General features: G+C 41.2%; 1 protein-coding gene across 3 annotated transcripts in view; it reads left to right on the plus strand.

The window, feature by feature from the left end:
* Positions 1–13432, plus strand: part of med1 (mediator complex subunit 1) — a 124262-nt gene that overhangs the window by 96222 nt on the left and 14608 nt on the right. For 2 of the 3 annotated variants that reach the window (XM_026242204.1, XM_026242206.1), the window contains 4 exons: positions 75–199; positions 549–750; positions 3586–3684; positions 3994–4099. In XM_026242204.1, coding sequence (XP_026097989.1) covers positions 75–199; positions 549–750; positions 3586–3684; positions 3994–4099 — 532 coding nt within the window. The remainder of the gene's footprint in view (positions 1–74; positions 200–548; positions 751–3585; positions 3685–3993; positions 4100–13432) is intronic. The other variant, XM_026242205.1, reaches the window with a different exon arrangement.

Consider the following 13432-nt stretch of genomic DNA (forward strand, 5'->3'; position numbering starts at 1 on the left):
GCACAAGTCTAGTTTATATAGGACCACATGAATTTAGTTCTACCTCACCCCCCCCCCCCCCCCCATCTTTTTAGGCATCCCTGTTTTGGAGACAGTGCCCACCTTGTCCCCGCTATATGATCTCATCATAAAGAGCCAACTGCACGAGGAGGGAGAGGCCAGTCCTCCTGATTTGGCACAATCAATGCGTTTTTATACAGTGAGTATTAGACATTAGACACCATTGAAGTTTTTAGTTTGTAAAGTTACTGTTTGTTGATTCATCTCTCTTTTTCTCTCTCAATAGATAGTGTCAGTTTTTATTTAGCTTTTAAGTAGTGTCTATATCGACATGGCATTTTTAGACCAGGTCAAACTAAAGTTTTAGTGAGCCAAGTTTGGTGAGCAAATTAGTTCTTGTCCATATGCATTTGTCAACTATCCATATATTCTGAGTAGAAAATGTTTCCTCTGTTGTATAGCTAATAAACCACAGTCTATTAAAACAGTATATCATTATGATTATGTCCATCTGATTCTCTGAATGCATTGCCTTTCTGTCTCATTAGTCTTTACCAGGACAGCAGCATTGTTATTTCCTGAATGGTGATGCTCCAGTGCAGGATGGGAGGTCTCTTCAAGGAGCTTATATTTCCAAGATTCCCTTCAGACATCCTGCTCAGGTGCCTGCTCTTCTCGACATTATAAGACACCAGGCTGCCTACAACACGCTGATTGGTAGCTGCGTCAAGAAAACATGCCTTAAGGAAGGTGAGTGTGTAGTCTTTCATAATAATTGTCTCCATAAGAGCTGGTAGATTAGTAAAAATGGATGGAACATTTAGATTCACTGAAAATGCACTACCTAAAGAATACAATATGATTTCATTGCAAAATATGGTGGCATTTAAGGGCTCAACACTGAGGATTATTCCAGGTGTGCTTTAGGCTAGCCACTCTAAAACGTGCAGTTTTACTGTATTGTGGGGGGGGGGGGTCCGAAAACTCACCCTCACAATGCCATACAAGCTATCTGCCATCTGCCCTGTACAGTGAAAACCAGGATTCTTCCATGAAAAGAACATCTCTCCAAAGTGCCAGATGCCATCGAATGTTAGCATTTGCCCACTCAAGTTGGTTACGATGATGAACTGCAGTCAGGTCAAGACCCCGATGAGGATGACAAGCATGCAGATGAGCTTTCCTGATATGGTTTCTGACAGTTTGTGTAGAGATTCTTTGGTTATGCAAACCGATTGTTGCAGCAGTTGTCCGGGTGGCTGGTCTCAGATGATCTTGGAGGTGAAGATGCTGGATGCGGAGGTCCTGGGCTTGTGTGGTTACATGTGGTCTGTGGTTGTGAGGCCAGTTGGATGTACTGCCAATTCTCAATTGTCAACAGTTCTGGTGGACTGCAGTCAGCATGCCAATTGCATGCTCCCTCACTTGCGACATCTGTGGCATTGTTCTGTGATAAAACTGCACATTTTAGAGTGGCCTTTTATTGTGGCCAGCCTAAGGCACACCTGTGTAATAATCATGCTGTCTAATCAGCATCTTGATATGCCACACCTGTAAGGTGGGTGGATTATCTTGGCAAAGGAGAAGTGCTCACACAGATTTAAGCTGTGTCCAAATTCAGGGTCTGCATCCTCCTTAGGATCCTTCCTACCCGGTTGAAGGAGGATGGGTCCTCCGACGACCGCAAAAACCGGAAGTCGGTGTTTGTGAATTTGGACAGCCTACCCTTCTTTCAGTTCCCTCCCTTAACTGTTGCTCATATCCTGTCGCCTAGCAACCGTGACAGCGCCAAGCAAGAAGCGGGTGAAGATCTCATCGTTCTCTCCCCGGAGCTTTATAAACACTTCTGTCTGTCTGTCTGTCTTTCGTCCTTAGAAGCGTTAAAACAGCTTCAATCACTAACAAATAAGCTGTGTGTAAGAGGATATTCACACAGGCAGTAAGGAAGAAGCTAGTTTACGAAAGTAAACGTTTTTTTTTTTTTTACATATACACGTACACATGTAAAAAAAAATGCTTAATGCTAAAACAAAATGCCTAACTAGAAAACCACTCAAAATATATCTTTTTGAAAAGCCAGTTTTTAAAAAACATCGAAAATAATACTCCTCCCCCACTCCGCTACCGCTCGCTTCGTCCTGCCGAAAAGAATTATGGGATAGGTAGGACGCGAAAGGATCCATCACACCCATCCTTCGAATTCGGGGAAAAGGAGGACGCATTTGTGGGCCGCATTTGAAGGATCCTACGAATTTGGACAGCCTTCGTCGCGGCGCTGTGACGTAACATCCTTCAAATGCGTCCTCCGAAGGATGTAGACCCTGAATTTGGACACAGCTTTAGACAGATTTCTGAACAATATGTAAGAGACATATGCCTTTTGTGTACATAGAAAAAGTCTTTGATTTTTCGGCTCATGAAAAATGGGGGCAAAAACAAAAGTGTTGTGTTTATCACTTTGTTCAGTGTATTTGTTCGGAATTCATCTTCCCAAAACCATCCTTTGCATATAATGTTGCTCTGCTCTGACTGGTTCGATGACCCAGTCAGTCTGTTGTGATTGTTCTACTGGATACAGCGCATGTCAGAAAAGGAATGCCCATCACGAGTACTGGAATACGGCTTATCAATAATGCACCCTATTATAATAATAATAGTGCTCCACTCTGTTCTAAAAAGAAGGAATGAGAGGGGAAAAATATGTTTTACACTTATGTTAGTGGACCAGATCCACAGCTTGGTAGTAAAGACCCAAACAATAGTTAGCCGAACAAACACAGAGTACTGAAAACGCACTGCAGTTTGTAAACCAACATATTGCTCCATCCTTTATCAATGCTCCATGTATAGTAAACATTCTATATTGACACATTTCTAGACAATGAACCACTGTGCTTATTAACACTAATATGCATTATACAGAGACAAGATAAAAGGGAAAAAAAAAACATCTAAACTTTTTCAAAAACAGTCATTTGCTCAGAGGGGAATTTATATAAAATATATATAACCCCCAATTAAATAAATTTTCTTCCAATATTTTACACATCGTGATCAGTGATCTTGTTCTGTCTGCTACAGTATTTTTCTCTTTGTGTCCATCTTCAGCATCTCTGGCTCTGTTAATGGTCATTTACACACTTAATAATATTTCCATACGAATGACATTCTGTAAGATGATTGCAGCTACAAAGTTACTCAATAAGATGGGTATTTTGACATACTTTTGTATGTATTTTTCATCCAAGTGCAAGAATGTGCACTGTACACACAGAAAACAGTATGTGAAATCTTAATTTTAGCTGTCCTTAATGTTCACCTCAATGCTTTAAAATCACTTGAATTTTACAATTAGCAAGGCTTAAAAACTTGTGCGAATTATAAACTTTCATGACGACGCAGCAGACAGTCCTTATTTTCAAGCCCTGCATTTCGTTGCATAATCAATATATTATTATGAAAGTTATTTAATATTATGTGGTACTTATTTTCTAGTATTAGTAACAAAAATACGTATCTTTTATAAGACTGCAAAAAAAAAACAAAAAAAAAAACCTTGCTGTAACCATCTTTTCATATTTTTAGCAGATACTCCAGGACTGCTGCAGTTTGAAGTGTGCCCCCTAACTGACTCGAGCTTTAGTGTGTCTTTTCAACACCCTGTAAATGAATCACTTGTCTGTGGTAAGGAATCCACACTTTACATTTAAGTGTTGTTCTACAGCAAACCTGTCTTGGAGGCCCACCAGCCCTGCACATTTTGTATGTTTTAATTATTTAACTCACCTGATTCAACTCATATCATTAGTAGAGACTGCAAGACTTGAACTGGGCATGTCCAATAAGGGAAACATATTAAATGTGCAGTGCTGGGGGGCCTGTAGGACAGGGTTGAAAAGCCGTATTCTACAATGAGATGTACCTTAAGTGTGAGCTGAAGTTACCATAGTTTTGCCTGGTCTGATAACTTACTCTGTCTGTTTTTGCTCTCAGTGGTGATGGAGGTGATTGACTCGAGACAGGTAGCCTGTAAGCTCTACAAGGGTTTATCTGATGCTTTGATTTGCACTGATGACTTCATTACAAAAGTAGTCCAGAGGTAGGTATAATAGATGGCACATGCTTAACTTGAAGATTTTTTGCATTTGTGCTCCTCAAACATGCTTATAACATATTAGTGTAAGCAAAATAAAGTATTGATTAATAGTGGCAGGAAAACTGTTTAAAAAGTTTTGTTCTCAGGGTTTAAAAAAAAAAAAAAAAAAAGTTCACTGGAAATTAAAAATTAAAATAAGAACCATACACACATTTGAAACAAAATATTGAATTCTTTCCTAATTTTTGTTTATGGCCTCTTGATTAAATGGTCCAAAAAGCCTGGAAATATCCAATCTTTGTTCCATACTTTCAAGTAAGAATGTAGAGCGTTATCCTTTTTGGAACCTTACAGAGAGAACATGCAGGACTTTATTTAAAAGATTTTAATGTTGTTATCATGACTGGTGTTTTAATAGGAAAAAATTATTTAAAATAACCTATACAAACCATGTGCAAATTCATCTGTCAACACTATTTATGATCCTGCAACCCTTAAAAAAAAAAAAAGGAAAAAAAAAAGGGGGGGGGGGGTGCAGTCGTGGAGGGCCTCCAAGGTCGGAATTGTAACCCAAAGGTAGCAGTTCGTGTTTCAGGTCTGTTAGGAATTATGAGTGAATAATCAACCTCAATACCACGACTGAGTTGAGACCCCTGAGCAAGTCACCGAACCCCCAACTGCTCCCCGGATGGCGCAGCAATATGGCTGCCCACTGCTTTGGGTGTGTGTTCACGGTCTGTGGTGTCCACTACTGTGTGTGTGTGTGTGTGTGTGAATGGGTTAAATGCAGAGCACAAATTCTGAGTATGAGTCACCATGCTTGGCCACACACCACTTCACTTTCACTCACTTTTCTCCTTATACTGCAGTGTATCAAAGACAGTTTCAAAAACACAGTTTGAAACAGCCACTGATTATTAATGTTACAAACGTCTAACCAATCCCTTCCACTTGTGGGATGGAGCTTTTTACATTTTTATCTCCACTGGTCATAAGTTTCTATGTTCAATGTGATTTTTCAGCATTGAGCAAAGTAACCAATCACAGATATATCTGTTGATTTCATGAACACATTGGCCAATAAGAGGTGTTTAAGCATCATAGTCCCACTTACCTCTCTTTCTTCTCTTTTTTTTTTTAATTTGCATAGCACCAATAAACAAAAAAGGAATGGAATAATTTACAAATCTCATAAACATAGTTTATTCACTATAGAATATAGATGAAATTTTGAAATGTCATGCCAAATATTGGCTAATTTTGGATTTCATGAGAGCTACACAGTACAAAGAAAGTCGGGACAGGTAGCAATTAAGAGGCCCAAAAAGTAAAATGTACATATAAGGAACCGCTGGAGGACCATTTTACAACTTATTAGGTCAATTCGCAACATTATTGGGTATAAGACGAGCCTCACAGAGTGGCAGTGTCTCTCAGAAGTCAAGATGGACAGAGGATCACCAATCCCCCCAATCATAGATTATATCTCCCAGGGGTAACATGTAAAGTGTCAAAAGTAATGGCCCTAGTACTGGGCCTTGAGGTACTTCATACTGCACTTGTGATAGATATGACATCTTTTCATTCACTGCTAAGTTTTCTAGTCTTTTCAAGTCAACTATTTTTATAGCGCTTTTTACGATACAAATCATTGCAAAGCAACTTTACAGAAAATTAAGTTTCTTCAATATTTAGTAGTAGCTTATACTGTAAGTTGTAACAGATATGCAGGTCAGCGATTCATGGGTTAAATTCTGTTTTATAAATTCAGACTGTTGGTACTAAATGCCAGCCTGGCTGGACTTAAACTATTTACGATGCCCATGCGAGCTTCAAAGAAGAAACGAAAACCCCCAACCCAAATTCTTCCAACACTGGAGACAAAGGAACTTTTCCGTATAAGTTCCTTACTTTCATTTTATTATTAATATGTATTTTAATTATGTTTATGGATTGCATAAAATGGTTAATCCTTGTTATGTGAAGAGTATAAGTTGCAAGCTTATACTTTAGGAAATGTCTTTCCTCACTTTAACTTCCTCAAAGAGAGCCATGTCTCTGCAACCCCCACTTTTGCAGGTCGTAAAGTTTACGACCACACTGGAGAGGAGAGAAGCCAAATCTTCTCCCCAATGCATTCTATGGAATGAATTTGTTACCTGTTAGTTTTTATGCTGTATAAATGTATTACGTATTCCCTTTTGGTACATTTAGATGTTTCCCAACATCTGCAGTGTTATCATGTGTTAAGCAAATCTTTCAGATGTAGAATTACACATATTTAATGTAACTTCATGTTTTGATCACATATACCTATTATGTTTAGTCTTGTTCTAATCGTCATGCTTTGACAGACCCATTTATCTAGAGCAAAGTAATGAAAAATGTATTTAATCTGGAATAATGAACTTGCTTTAATATTCCTGATGAAATCGGACAGGCCCTAAATCATCAGGGGTTTGTCTCAACCGAGACAAAGGAACTTTCCCTCCGCTTCAGATCGCGGACATTCATTGGATGCTCCCTCGAAAATGGGCGTGAACTATTTCAAGCTATAAGAATTGACCAAACAAGGTCCACCCTCCTCTTTTTGCGCTTCTTCCTCTTCCCCGTTCTCGGATACGCTGCTCTCCAACGTTGTTTCCGCGCGGCCATAGGCTCACAGCGCGAACCCCCTCAGCACAGGGGCTGAGAGAAAAAGCCATTTTAATGGCTCCTTTGGAAGCTTTCGTTTCGTTCGTTTTCTTTTCTTTTCTTTACTAAGTTTATTAAACTATTCGCCTCTCCCACGCAAGGAAGACGAATTCTGGAACAATGTTTGTTGAACCTTTCAAATACCGCGCGAGGACAGAACAAAGGACCACGTGCTCCACGCTCACGCCAAGCGCAGCGTGCACGCGCGTCACATGGCCTCCGTTTCATGGCACATGGCTGTTTCAACGCGCAAAGCGCTCAAGCTCGACGCCGATCTCACGCCACACTCACATGGGACACCTTTTGCAAGTATCACTTTCTCTATGGAGATTTAAATGCTGCTTTAAAGTGTTGTTATGATCTGATTTGTTGTTGGCTTCTAAAAGTTACTGACTATGATTTTCATACCTGAGCTCCTTATGTGATTCCATTCTATTTTCTCTCTCTCTCTCTCTCTCTCTCTCTTTCTCTCTCTTTTATTTGGATTCGTTATGTATTGTATAAAGCTTACTGTTTGTATTGTCGTACGCATATTTACTCTGTGTGATTTGTAGTTTGATGTATTACTAGTTTAATTATTAAAAACTCATATATAAAATGATTGGCTTTGGACTCCACCCCACTCACATTACGAGTCACTGAGATGTGTCTGATCTTTAGCTACAAGCTCTAAATTTAGAAACTAAATTTATCATAAGGATAGGATAATATTTTCATGGCCAGAGAATACTTTTCCTTGAATTATAAGGCGTGATAACTTTATTGAAAATTGATAGGTCTACAGTGGTGTGCTGGACATACCACGGTTTGATCTGCATTTACAGTAAGAGATATCACAATAATTGATATGAAGAATGTAATATTGACATATTAATGAGTAAATTACAGTGCCCTGTGATTAGTATTGGTATTGGCAATTGAGCTATTTTTCATAATCAATAAAATTAAATGTAACAGTCATCTGAGATATATATTAATCAAATTCTTGATTAATTATTCAAATTCCCTATATATCATTTGAGTTAATTACTATGTAAAACTCAATGTTGTTACATTTTGGTGGAGAATGCGGGCATTTCAAACTTCGTTTTGTGAGCAATCAATCTGTGTATATGGTTTTTAATAATTTCTGCACGTGCGCTATGAAATTATGTAACGTTACTGGTGAGATAAGTCGCAAGACGCGAACTCACTCAACTGACTGAGGCAAAAAGCTGATCAGTCAGCGCGCTAGGTATTTGTAGAAACTTAACAGTACAGTCACTGTTATTTTTGATGAAAGTAAACTGCAGTATAATGTTAAAAGTATCCTGTTAAGAAAGACCAAAATCTTTTTACAGTGAAAACATTTTAATATGAATAATTAAAAGATAAAGAAATCTTTTAATAGTTGCAACATGTAAATCTGAACCTGAGCGATGTTCCTCTGATTCAGTTAAAAAGGCCTTGTTATTAAATATCGTTATTGAATTCATGGTAAACCACATGATATTCAAAAAAAAATAAACGATAAAAACTCCTGGTCTAGAATTGGCTTAGCTACCCGATTTTAAACCTAAAACATTTAAATCATAAGTGCTATTTTGATAAATGTCTATTGGAGTCAACAGTTGGAAAATTCCTGTTTTTGTTACATTTGTGTTTTGGAAGTGAACGGATCCTTCTTCAACCTATGTTAATATAGCACCTCAGAGATTAAAACCTTTGGTTTGTTACTTTTGGTACACCCTGCTTTCTGATTCCAGCTTGCATGAGTGCAAAGCTGCCAACCTGTGGCCATTTCAGATAATGCGCTCTGATTGCTAATTTATAATCCCCTGTGATGTATATTTGAATTGGATGTCTAAATTCTCGATAATTATTTGCATTTACAGCTTTGCTCGTGCGAATATTATTACAGGGAAACAAAAGAATGTTCCCTGCCTTTGACTGTTTACATTTACTTTGAGTTTAGTTCAAACATGATTTGAATTAAAATGTAATTGTTAATAGTGGAAATCTAGATGTGTCAGGTCAACCACTGATTGACCCACTTAGAAGGTAAGCCATCTAGTGGCAGTCTCCTGTTAAATCGACTAACAGACCTCTGTCTTTTCCTTTCTGTTTTGAAACTGCATGTCTACTTTTACCCCTTTTGATTAATCTCACCCTGTTTGATTAATTTCATGATCATTAATGATAACTTACAAGCTATCAATGGTTATTATAGGATATTATTCCGATTTTCCTTTTAATTCTTACATGCTTATTTTAAATTTTGATTTAAACCAGTTTTGAATTTTTAATTTGAATTAAGTTTTCTGCTCAGCAGGTTAAAGACAGAGAAGCAGTACTTTCCCCCCCTTGTGGTGAAAACCAGCTACTCCTTCTCCCTTGTTTCATTACTGTTTTTTTTATTTGATGTTTATTATTTTGCTTCTCTCTTTTGACTTAGGTTATTTTGATAATTACCATTATTATCATAATTCATTTGTTTTGTTTTATCATGATTAGGTAAAGCTGTTACCTTTCCTCTCTACATATAGTTACTCAATTGATGTTAAACAAACCAAACCTTAATTAACTTTAAGTTTCCTTTGTTCATCCTTTGTGTATTTGATTGTAGAACCCCCTCGGTGATTGGACAGTCATCTCAGGTTTCCAGTGAGCAAGGCTGCCCGACCGGTGTTACCGATACTGGCTGCGAGTGAAACTCGGTCCCTCTTGTCTCAAGAGACATCAGCAATTTTGGCACTCCAAAGGTTGTGCTAAAAGTCACAAGCCGTGCTGTCCTGCGACACGCCAGAGTAACGGAGGACCGGGGACACTGCGGTTCAGTGTTTGGGGAGCACCGGGGAGGTTGACCAAGCCACTGGTTCCCACCTGAATGACTTCAATTCAACCAGGTGAACCAAAAGTGATAAAACCTATCCACTTATTATAAGCCACAGAATATTAGATATTCCCCCGGATATATTTTAAGTGTTCTGACCCTTTTGCTTCTTTAAGCCACACCATAATTCTAGGTTTCCTACCCAGATAGCCCACTCACCTGTTGGCCCTATCTTAAAACCTAGCAGCAGGCTTAGGCCTCCTTATTCTCACTAACACATTGTGTTTCTTCTCATTTCAAGTGTTGTGTTTCACTTTGATCTTTTTCTACCACATGTTCTGTTGTGATTTGTTTCTTTCATTTCACGTAGAGACAGTAACCTGGGAGCCACCAACGAAGTTAAATAGTAGAGCGACCACCAGCAGCCGGTGTCATCACACGACCCGCTAGGCTACTGCCTGTCAAATCTCCATTTCAGGTCCTTCGTTGACCCAAGTTAATTGGCTACTTAACTGTCTGACTGTTTGCATCAGTCAGCCCCAAAATTCTCATAAACGGCACAGCCCGTATGAATATAGCTCGTTAAACGTAGAACGAACTTGCATTGGTCTTTTTGTGTGTGTGTGCTGTGCTTCTCTCACCGACAGAGAATCAGGATGTTCCAGGCATCCAGTCCAGCAGTCCACGGGGGCCACCTCTCGACATGGTTGAAAGCAGTGACGACCCCCTTCCTGCCCAAGGACGCCAGTAACCTGCAGCACCCAGAGCAACTAGACACCGAGCTAGATGAACTGATGGCACGCGATCCAAACCAAAGCGACTACTACAGAGAACTCGCCAGGATCTTCGGAAGCCTAGTTCACATTCTCGTCGCCCAGGCACCGCTCAGTGAACGGAGCAACATCGCGGAGGAGGCCTGGAAGGACCAGGCCCCAACCCAGAGTCATCTTGATCAGCTTCTCCTCGAGACCCAGAACCAGCGCGAGAAAGAGGACGACACAGATCCAGAGCTACAGAAAGGAGGTGAAAGACTTCACAATGCCCTGCAAGATCTTGGCCTCGACACAGATCAAAGAGAACATCTGGAGAGAGAAGCCAGAGAAGAACTCAACAAAAAACTCCAGCAAGGCGACGCTCTCCTAAAAAGAGCAGAGACTGAACTGAAAAAAAAAAAAGACTATAAAACCTGGGCCTGCAAAACACACTTGCAAGCGGCCCAAGCTAAATTCAACAAGCTTACTCTGCAGAGAGACAAGCTCCAAGATGAACTTTACACTGTTCACACAGAACTGAGACAATTTCACAGATTACAGAGTGGCTGGATCGGAGAAACGCACACCACAAAAATTTCTCCCGGGCCGCCACTCCAACCCTTTCAGCCAAGAACCCAGAGCTGGAAAAGGGGGTGTAGTCTCCCTTCTAAGGAAATCACCAGCCAGCTTACAAGAACATCTGTCAATAACGGAGGGAAGAGAACCCTTCCAGAGAACGCATGTCACCAAACCCTGCACTGCTCACAGAGAACTTCACAAGCTAGCCAGAAGCATCTCTACATTCATTCCAGATCCTGCAGGAGGACATGATGTTCATGCTTCTTTACAAGCCATTGACTTTCATTTGCAAACTGTCGCCAACGTGACAGATGTGAACACATTGTACCTGTTAAAAATCACGGCCAGCCGTGATGTGCATTGCTTTCTGGATCGTCAACCAGAGACTGTCAAAGCGTACTACCAGCAACTGCTACAGACTTTGATTCTTGAATTCTCTGATCCAAACTCAGATCATGGGCTCCTTATTGCTATGGACCTCAAACAGGGCCGATTTGAAAACCCACAGACTTTCTGTAGTCAGCTACGAAACACCTACTTCGGAGCATGCAACGAACCAGGTATGGAACAGGATTTCAACTTAAAAACTCTGTTCCTCCCAAACCTACATGCCAGTTGGAGTTTTCATCTCAGAGTCCCAGCGTGTCCCCGTAACAGAACTACACAAGAGTTACGGAACTTAGCCCACAAAGCTTGCACCAAGCAAAAGACTATTTGTGAAAAGACTGTGAAAAACCCCAACGTCTCTGTCTCTGAGCACTGCTTGGAGTTAACCCTAGATGGCGCTCTACAACACCACAGTCACAGACATCTTTACAGAGAGTCAATACCATTCCAAGCCAGCAGAGGGCAACACAGTGCAGCCACGTCTGAGACAGCAGAGATCCTGAGGGTGCTGAAAGATCTTCTTCACATGAATACTCGCAAGGAAGATGAGCCAAGCACCCAGAACACTGCCCGAGCTCCACAGTCAACAGCTATAGCTAACTGAACGAGACAGCACAGGTCCTCACACCAGGTACCACAAACACAAGGTACCAGAAAATGCTGTTTTGACTACCTGCCTTCGCAGCGAGCTACACAAGACCGGTCCTCATCACCCACCGATCGTCCCACCTGCCCTAGTGCCAACATTCCTGGGCAGCCCTGTCAAAAAGGGGGTGGGTCAAAAATGAGTCAACAGGGAAGACCTGATCGACACAGGATTAAACCTGACGGTGATCTCATCTTACCTTTTCAAAAGACTCCAATTTGAAGCTAAGAGACAAGATCGAACTCTTACACCTCAAACTTATGAACTGAATGTACAGGTGTACAGACAGGATGACATCCAGTTTGAACAGGTTGTTTCCATTCACCTGACATTCGTTCCGATGAGTCTAATACATCCCATGTATGTCCCACCAATGAACACTCATACATTGCTCATCGACAAAGACCTGCTAGAACACTTTGACCCTTTTCTGAACTTCAAACAGCTAAAAGACTTTGCTCAAGTGCGAGAACCTCTTTCTCTCCAGCCACACAGGTTGCTAGAGCCAGACTGTCAGGTCGCAGAGGTCACGGGAACTCCCACAGAGCCAGACGGTCAGGTCACAGAGGTCACGGGAACCCCAGCAGCCAGCCATGAGTACAACGCCCTAACAACAGGCCCAAGTTCAAGCCTCTGTACCTTAGTCAACAAACAGGGTACGGTGGTACCAGCTTACACCAAAGGGGTCGCTGTTCGACTCAACCTGCAAGGTGGTCAAACCTTACACCACACGCTGGGTTTCTTCCAATCCTCACCTGAATGTGTGGAACTCGGACTCACACTTGCAAACAAGCATGTCAAACACCAACACCTGTTCCAGCAATGTGATAACATCACAAAAACACACAATGTGATCGTGTACTGGAAGAAGGAAAAAGGACACTCAAAGTTACCAAGTCTAGACGAGGACTTTAAAGATCACACTGACACCCTTGCCAAAACTGGCACACTAAACAACATTCTGTGGTCACTCCCAACCCACCCACCCACATTCAAGGTTGAAGTGATTACACACAGCACAAGAACTTTACTAGCTAAACTGCCTACCTCAGAATCGCTTACGCAGGCTCCGTTGTCTACACAGACCAACACAGCGGACATGCGGGCTTCTGAAACCTTGATAATGACTTTGTTTTACCACCTCTCAGACCCCTCCATCCACCCTGGCAACCAGTCTACAGTCACTGACAACCAAAGCCCCAGACCACTGCATGATACACAAACCATGCTGCGTGCACAGAACAATATTGTGGATTGTGCACCGTCTGACATCACAATGCCAGGGCGTGTAATGCCACGGAGCAAAAGGGGGATACTGCCAATATATTTCCATGACGCAGCATGTGCTGCACCACGCAGCACCAGAGCCACTGACACAACACTGAGGCAAGCGTCATGCCAGCAGCAAGATGTGGCAAAACATGGGCGAGGGCGAGCTAAACCCAGTCGCCGCCCACGAAGCAAAG

Source organism: Carassius auratus, unplaced genomic scaffold (assembly GCF_003368295.1).
Source record: "Carassius auratus strain Wakin unplaced genomic scaffold, ASM336829v1 scaf_tig00001016, whole genome shotgun sequence".
Taxonomy (NCBI): Eukaryota; Metazoa; Chordata; class Actinopteri; order Cypriniformes; family Cyprinidae; genus Carassius; species Carassius auratus.